The sequence below is a fragment of the Phaseolus vulgaris genome, chromosome 2 (genome assembly GCF_051622355.1).
Source record: "Phaseolus vulgaris cultivar YP4 chromosome 2, ASM5162235v1, whole genome shotgun sequence".
NCBI classification, from domain to species: Eukaryota; Viridiplantae; Streptophyta; class Magnoliopsida; order Fabales; family Fabaceae; genus Phaseolus; species Phaseolus vulgaris.
Window position 1 is genome coordinate 21715137 of NC_143499.1, and position 8844 is coordinate 21723980.

Sequence of the window (8844 nt, forward strand, 5' to 3'; positions counted from 1 at the left end):
TATTGAAAAAGATATTCAACATTTTAATCTCTGAGTTGATATATTATAATTAAGTTCATACACTAATTTGAGGGATATTTTGTATTTGAACTTACTACTCAGCATGATTTTTATTATTTCCAGAATTAGCTAAGTAGTTTTTTAAGGTGTAATTAGGAAATATAACATTGTCTATAAAATTACTACAAGAGTCTATGCACGGGTAAGGGTAGTACTTTTCCATGGTTCATCTGTATCTTTTTGTGATCTTAAATTTCATTTCTTGCATTTGCATCTACAGTAGTAACAATTTTTTAATTTCATAACACCAACCTTTTTTTCCCTCTCATCTCAAAATAACTTTTCAAACTTCATAAAAGAAAAATTTTCAGGATAGGACTTTGTAACTTCCATTCTAAGTGTAAAAATTTGCAAGATTCTAATGCTCAGAAAGACTCAAACTCTCAGTTGGTCTGCCACGGTATTCAAATGTCAAATTTGTTCATCATTTTCTGGATATTTATGTGAATCTTGATGCCTGCTTGCAGATTTCAATAAGATTGTACGAACAGTTCATTCAGAAAGTTTTTCTTTACAAGGGATGTTCTTTAGGGTTTGCAAGTAAGAAAATCTTTTACATGCTCACACCAACTCGTCTATTTTTTTTATCAGCAATAAATAAATAAAATTACGAGGGATACTTAAGGGGTATCCCAACCCGTATACAACAGCCACATAGTTACTCCTCCGAACGGGAAGAATAACCAAAGTGTGACATATCCTGCAAAAGCTATATCCCCAGCCAGTTCACAAAATTGTACCAACATGACAGTAAACTACAGAAAAAACCAGTAGAAAAAACCAGCAGCTTCCCAACCCCAACACCATTCCAAAAGATATAGCAGAGCATCTCCTACTACTCCCCCTGCAATCCAGCCCTCTATACCAGAGTAGATTTCCGTTCTTCCGTCTACCAACCCCGCTCCAACAGTCTCTACTTCCTACTTTCCTTTTAATACCACAACACCACTAGAACTGTGCATCCAAGCTCGCTCTTTGCTTGCTTAACAGCTATAGTGACTCTTAGAATAAGTGAAAATCACAAGCACATCAGCCTTTTTCCTTCACCCACCATCTCCTTCACCTATGTATTGACCAGCCAACAACCTTCCAAACCTGCCAGCCGCTACAAATCAGCCACGAATTTACGAAACACCATGTTACCACCCTACTTTCTCTGCATAGTAACATCACGCCCCTATTCCAGACTGAGTCAGACCCCCTGAATAGCGTGACTCAATTCCATCCTCAGAGAATCGGCTGCACCCATGGTATCACTTCAAACAGCCACCTCTCCTTTGGTACTGGTACGTCACACTCATACCAGCGTGCTCCCTTTTTAACATATATGCTCTCCTTAACAATCTGCTTCCGATTCCTGCAAATAACATTAACATAGGCCACCCCTGACCAACTCGTCTATAGGATATCAAAATGAAAAGTTGGAATTTTAAGTTTATATTTTGGTATTTTAATTTTAATTTTTCTTAATACTTATCATTCTTGCCAACCTCTTCTCTTAGTTATTCGTAATTAAATCTACTTAGTTATCATATTATAGTGCATATTTCCTTCGTGAAATTGCAATGCCAAAAAGTTTGTTGAATATGCAATTATAGATAATTCCTAATTTTGCAACTGACAAATTCAGCTACTGGATGATATATATCAATCAAGAAAATAATATTTATTTAACGGTTAAGTTTGTGTCTAATTAATTAATGAAAATAAATAAAAAGTAGGAATTTGTAATCTGATTTGTGAAAAGAGTTATTGCACATGTGAAGATGTGAAGATCATATATGTTTGTGGAGTTAATGAAATTTTAATAAAACCATTATAAAATTAATATTAAATGAAATCACTAATGTGCTTAATAGTTTTCCTTAAAAGTGGTAGGTGCATTGTATTAATAGCAATATTTTCCAAACTGCCTATCTTTAACCTATTTATTTATGCGTTTATGTGACCAACATCATCATATATAACTCAATTTTATTATTTTTATATTACTTTTTCACTCTTAATTTATAGAGTAAGAGTCAATATTATGAAAATGAGTGTATAGGAAAGGAGAATTTAGAGTTCAATCTTCTAAAATGGAGGTAAAAATTGTGGTTAAATGTAAACATGAATACTTAAATGATAAGTAAAAATTGTTTATTTTGAGATTATGGTACTTTATGAAACTTTTAAAACTCATGATATTTTACGGAAGTTTTGAAACTCAGTATTTTGTGAGGTCCTAAAGTTTATGGTATTTTACGGAGGTTTTGAAATCCATGATATTTTATGGAGGTTCTGAAACTTATGGTATTTTACGGAGACTTTGAAACCCATGGTATTTTAAGGAGGTTTTGAAACCCATGATATTTTACAGAGGTTCTAAAACCTATGGTATTTTACGGAGATCTTCAAACCTATGGTCTTTTATAAAGGTTTTGAAACTCATGGTATTTTACGAAGATTCTTAAACCCATCGTATTTATCATAAGTTTTGAAAGGTTTTTCCTAGAGTTTAAAAAAATCTTGAAAAACATGTTCCCATGAATAATTTAGCAGGAAAAATTGCAATCCTAAATAAATTACTTAAGAAAGGTTTTAACTCTTGATAATGTAAAAATAAATCCCGTTAAAACCATTTTTTTTGTGATCATAATCTTAAAAATTGAATATAAGAATGTCAATAAACAATAAATTATAAATATTAAATAAAAGTCATACAACAAAACAAACTATCATTGAAGTTAAATAAGTATTTAAAACACATGTTACTTACCATAAAAAGCTCGGATGAAACAAAAGTCTTTTTAAAAACCCTAAACTCTCGAGTTGACTTGATCATGGTTGTCAAACTCGCGAGTCTACGTAGACTCGTGGGAGCTCCGTAGACTCGACTCGTAGACTCGTAAGAGTCTACTTTCATATTAAAAAAAAAGTGTAAATAACTATACACTCTGAATGAGAATTAATAATATACCAAATCATCTAACTTCAAAGTCTCAAATAAATAAGGTCAAATACTACAAAAGTTAAATTGTTCAATTCAAGTCATAGAAATTAAATAATTAGAAATTCAAATTTCTATGTCCAATCCTCTAATGATATCCTCTCCTCCATCATCTCCTCCATCATCTCCATCATCATCTCCATCTTCATCTTCATCCACATTGACATCAAAAGTCAAATTTTCAAGATCAAATGCATTTAGAGTTGGAACTGTTATTGCCGGATTTAAGTGAACATTTGCATCTTGAACTTGATCAATCTCATCAATATTATCTCCCTCTTCAGTTATCCATTCATCATCTGATTGAATATCATCAAAGGGAAGAGCAACTGTTTTTCTAATTTGCTTATTACTCAACTTCAAGTTGTACATGACATACACCAAATCATTCATCTTTTTCTGATGCAAACGGTTTCTTCTCTTTGTATGAACCTATATTAAATAGGAAATTTAGTAACTAACCATATAAAACTAAATAAAGAAATTATAAATAACTTCAATTACCATTTCAAATGAGCTCCAATTTCGCTCACATCCAGAAGAGCTACAAGTCAAGCTTAGAATTCGGATAGCAAACCTCTTCAACTCTGGAGTTCTATACCCAAACATCTTCCACCATTCTCCAGGAAGTATTGTTTTTCTACTTTCCTTTGCGTCATCCATTGCAAAGGCTCCTCTACCAAAATGATACTCAACAAGTTGCACATTAATTATCCTTCTTTCAGCAGCATCCTTAACCAATCTTCTCATGGATGTATACAAGCCTTCTTTCACCTCAGGATCATCAGATCTAAACTCAGGTTCATAATGGAATTGGGGATTGAGATAGTATGCAGCTGCATGCAGAGGCCTATGAAGTTGATTATCCCATCTTGCATCAATTATTTTCCAAACCTCTTCATAGCTACATACATTCATTCAATAGTAATCAATACCAACTATCATATAAGTAATAGAAGAAGAAGGATTAATTAAAATTTTAAAGAGAAAAGCTATAAAATTTTTACCTTTTCTTAATATGATTAAAATTGTTCTTAATCTTCTCCTTTGCACGATCCATCTCTTCATATATGAAACCCATTGCAGGTTTTGCATCTGAATCCACCAATCTTAGGACCACCATAAGAGGGGCAACAACTTTGAGGCACGTAGAGATATTCTTCCAAAATCGGTTGTCTAATATCATATTTTCAACCTTTTTCCCCTCTTGTGAAGTTCCAAATTTACTTGTTTTCCATTCTTCAGAACTGAACATGGTCAATAATGAGGCTTTCAGTTCATGAAGACAACCTAGAGTTAAATAAGCGGTGGCAAATCTAGTTACACCCGGTCTTATCAAGTCTATTTCTTTTGTGAACTTCTTCAACATGCTAATTAGCATGGATCTGCCATAAATATAAGTGGTGATCTTTCTTCCTTTCTTAATAGTAAGCTCATGGACCTTCAACTTCTTTTCAAAATCTTCAAAAATCAAATCAATGCAGTGTGCAACACATGGGGTCCAATACAAATGCTCCCTTTTTTGCATTAACAACTCTCCAGCTGCCTTGAAATTTGCAGCATTATCAGTCACCACTTGCACCACATTGTCTTCCCCAACTAATTCAACAACATCATCCAGCATCTTAAAAACTTTATCTGCTGTTTTTTATATGTCTGAGGTGTCCAATGAATACATAAAAACAGTCCCTTTAGGACTATTTACCAAGAAGTTGCAAATAGAGCGCCTCTTTTTATCTGTCCACCCATCAGACATGATTGTGCAACCTGTTTTCTTCCACTCTTCCTTGTATTCTTGAAGCACTAAATCAGTTTTTTCAATTGCTTGCTTCAATAGTTTTTCTCTAATATCATGATAGGATGGGGGTTTATAGCCAGCTCCATATTTTCCAATCATTTCACACATCTTTGTAAAAGCTGGATTTTTAATTACATTAAACGGAATGGCACTTGTGTAAAAAAATTCAGCAACTTGAGCATCCACTTCTTCTTTATAACCTTTCTTCATCATTTGATTTATGGTAGCTTGAACTGCCCCCCTACTACCAACTTTTTCTTTTCCTTTAGAACCAAATATATGCTGTCTTTCTTCAAGCCCCTCACATCCTTGGTCTTCATCAATTATATTTAACTTTCTTTTTTTCAAGGAGGCTTGCTTAGCTTCTGCAACAATTTTTATCATCAAATCTCTTATTTCTTATGGAACAGAACAACAAGGTTCAGAGTCCTCCCTAGTTCCAGCAAGATGATGTTTGAACCTAAATATTCCTCCACTCACAGTCTTTGAACAATAACTACACTTCACTTTTTTACCATTTCCATTAATATCTATCCCATGCTTCCATCCAACATCAGTTCTATTTCCGGGAGCATTTTTACTTCTATTAGAAGATGCAGATGCAGTTCTATTGAGCTCACTTGAATTTGATCCACTCCCAGACATTTCTTAACAAAAATACTGCTCCTCCAAATTCAATTTCTGTCAAAAAAACAAAAGTGCAGGGCAACCAACAACTATTCTCAATTAAAAAACAGTTCATTCTGCAGCCAATTAAAAAAAAACAGAACCCTAATAATCCCTTCCCTTTCCTACCCTAATTTCACACCACCCAACTCTAACCTTATATGATGAGCAGCAACAACCACAAGTTCGACGAACACTCCGACGCAACCATCGCAACGCACCACCGCGACGCCCCACCTGCAGCAACCCACAAGTCCGACGAACACTCCGACGCGACCACCGCAACGCCCCACCGCGACGCCCCACCTGCAGCAACGCGACGCCATCACCTGCAGCAACTCGTGACGCCACCACCACCTACCGCAACCTGCAGCAACTTGCGACGCGACCACCACCACTGCAACTTGCGACGCGACCACCACCACTACAACTCACAACTCAATCTATGGCTGCCACACTCCACAGAACAGAACGGAAACACAAAACGAAACGCAAAAACCTAAGTTTTTTTATTTCATTCAGGCCCCCCATTCAAAACGACACAGTTTTGTTTTTAAAAAAAAAAAACCAGTTGGACTCGCCAACTCGGACCAGAGTCGCGAGTCCACACCGAGTCTATCGATTCCACACTGAGTTCACCGAGTTTACCTCAAAATCGAGTCTGCTACCGAGTTAACTCGGTAAGGTAAAGTGGGAACGTGAACTCGGACGAGTCAACGAGTTGACTCGCGAGTTTGACAACCATGGACTTGATCGTCGGAGTGTCTTCGCAGGCACACCCCCCATCGTGTCCAGATCAGAGCCCAACCGAGAGACCGGAAAGATGAGAAGACTGCAACAATAAGAAGTGTTTTGCAAGGTTCTAGCTTTGTAGGAACATTTTAGCGCCCACCGTGGGCCCGGAAAGGAAACCCCAAGAGTTATCCACATGGTAACCACGAGGAACATGACGGGCAATGACCGGAATGCGCAGGAGGAAACCAGTCACCCAGATCCCATGGCACTAATCTTGAAGATACGGAAGGAGATGGAGTCGTTGAAAAAGAAAAGTGAAGAAGAGATTAGAGGAATAAAACGAAGGAGTGAATAGGAGATGGAAACTTTGAGAAAGGAGAATGCCCGGATGAAACAAAAGCTCGTTGAGAAGCCAGACATCCCAGAGGTCGTGGGTGATATCCCCCCGGGTGACAACGCGAATACGGATATACATGAGGTCGGAAGTTCATATCAAGAAAATATCAGACCGGCCTCAACTAAAGCGTTAGGCACGGCTCCCCGAAGAAGCCCCTTTGCCGAAACCATCCTTGAAGTTCCTTTGCCGGGAACTTGGAACAATCTCACGTTAGATAAATATGATGGAACCACGGACCCAGATGAACATGTAAACGCGTACCTAACTGATGGAGATCAAGAAGAACAAGAGAATGAGGTTGAAGTTGAAGATGCTCAAGGACATATTAGCTCATCATCCTTTTTACATTACAAGGAGCAAAACTAAAGAGTTAGGAAGTAGGCTTCAAATGTTTTCTCTTTTTGTAGTTTCTTTTTGTATAAAATTTAAAATACATAGAGTAGTTTTAGGAAAGGTGCTAAAGAGGGAAATCTAAGACACCTCTTGTGTATAGCATCTATAGGCGTTAGTTTTAGGAAAAATCTAGAAGGTGCCTCTTCACTCTCCATTTAGGCGCTAGAATTGGAAGACTTAGAAGGCTACTAATGAGCATATATTTATTCACATACAATAGCCTTAATCATAGATTATTGGACTATAATAATAAATAAATCCATTATTTTAATTAATATTCTTATAATTGGGTTTATTTGGTTCTTAACTATTATTATTGTTAATTTTGTGTTTTTAGAGTAAATTATCCAGAGGAAGCATCTACCTTTGCGAATGGGCCAAATATGCAAAAGTCCAAGTTGCTTATTGAACCAAAACAGAAAAAATATTCTGAGGAGAAGAAAGAGAAAATAAAAGCTACAAGATTCTAGAAACAGAATTGGAAGCAAATCTTCTGCAAAATAAAAAGAATTATGGAAAGTGGAAACTGTTTACAAAATCTAAACTGCAATATTTTCCCAAGATCCTTGGAGCAGAAAAGCCTATAAAAGGACACAAGCATGAAGGAGAAAAGAGAGAGCTTCATAGGGCTTTTTTAGTTTATTTTCTTCTTAGTAATTCTTTTGTTTTCCCTCCGCATGGAAGGCTAAACCTTTTTGGTTGATTCTTTTGTAATTCCCCATTGAGTTCTGAGGTTTTGTTCAATAAATGTTTCGATTTTTAATTCTCTATAGCAGTTGTTTTTATTGTCTAATCTCCTGAAAAACTAGTTTTTGTGAGAGGTTGTACTTGAACGCATGATTGAGAGTCTTCCTTATCTTAAACTTTGGTTTCTTAGTTAGTTCGCATTGTTCTAATTAATTTCTTGGGCGCATGATTCAAGGGAGAGGAGGTAAGCATTTCCATGGAGTATACGCATGGAACAAATTGGGTATTGATTAAACTAGTAGACGCATGCTTTACTGGTGAGTTTCAGTTGAATCAGATCGGCGCATGTTCAATCTGGTTTAGCTCTGTTGGAGGATTGAGAAAGAATTAATCTTTAGAGAACCTGTGAAGAATTCAATGGTGGAAGAACTTGGGGATCAACTTCTTTTTTATTTTCTATTTCAATCTCTTTTATATTTTTTGCACAACTATCTTAACCCCTTTTTATTATTAGTGTTTTTCCTAACTTTTATTGCTTACAAATAGATTCTAAACCCTAATCAACTGATTTTACTATTGAATTCGTTGGGAGACGACTTGGGGACATTTGTCCACAATTATACTATCATCTCTCTAGTGTTAGACAAGTCTACGCTAGAATCATATTAATTTGACAGCAAAATGACAGCTATCAAATTTGTTCTCCTCCCGCACACTTAAATCATACATTGTCCGCAATGTAAAATCAACAAATAAATGTGTATAATAAAAGTGAGAGAAGAAGTACTCCCTCATTCAGCTAGAGGGAAGTGGCAACTGCAACAATATCTTCAACCATCTCCTCTACAATATAATCCAAGGGCCTTCGTATAGTGTAGCACAAAGATGATGATTGCTGGAAGGTCTTGCCAAGGCATGCAGTACCTTGGTAAACTATGAAACAAACATGCTATGACGAATAAGCCTTGAATTAATAGATGAAAATGAGGCGGGTCTGGAGGGCGTGTGAAATGGTATAGTTTCTTCCATGAATGGATGATGGTACTTTCTAGAGTATATATGGAAGACAAAAATTTATTCATCATAGACGATCTGATATGGTTAGCTGTTTGGGGATCG

General features: G+C 36.1%; 1 protein-coding gene across 1 annotated transcript; it reads right to left on the reverse strand.

Moving 5' to 3' along the window:
* Positions 1-3115: 3115 nt before the first annotated feature.
* Positions 3116-4405, reverse strand: LOC137809648 (uncharacterized). The gene is made up of 3 exons (XM_068610748.2): positions 4057-4405; positions 3554-3953; positions 3116-3481 (listed from the first exon to the last, which is right to left on the reverse strand). The coding sequence occupies exons 1-3, from the start codon at positions 4302-4304 to the stop codon at positions 3116-3118; spliced, it is 1014 nt and encodes a 337-aa protein (XP_068466849.2). The 5' UTR covers positions 4305-4405.
* Positions 4406-8844: the final 4439 nt, after the last annotated feature.

Excerpts from the sequence above, each read along its gene's own strand:
- LOC137809648 (XM_068610748.2), bottom strand. The coding sequence starts at position 4,304 with ATGTTCAGTTCTGAAGAATGGAAAACAAGTAAATTTGGAACTTCACAA. Across the intron at positions 3,954-4,056 it reads TTTAATCATATTAAGAAAAG|CTATGAAGAGGTTTGGAAAA; the intron begins GTAAAAATTTTA and ends GAATGTATGTAG. Across the intron at positions 3,482-3,553 it reads ATTGGAGCTCATTTGAAATG|GTTCATACAAAGAGAAGAAA; the intron begins GTAATTGAAGTT and ends TATTTAATATAG.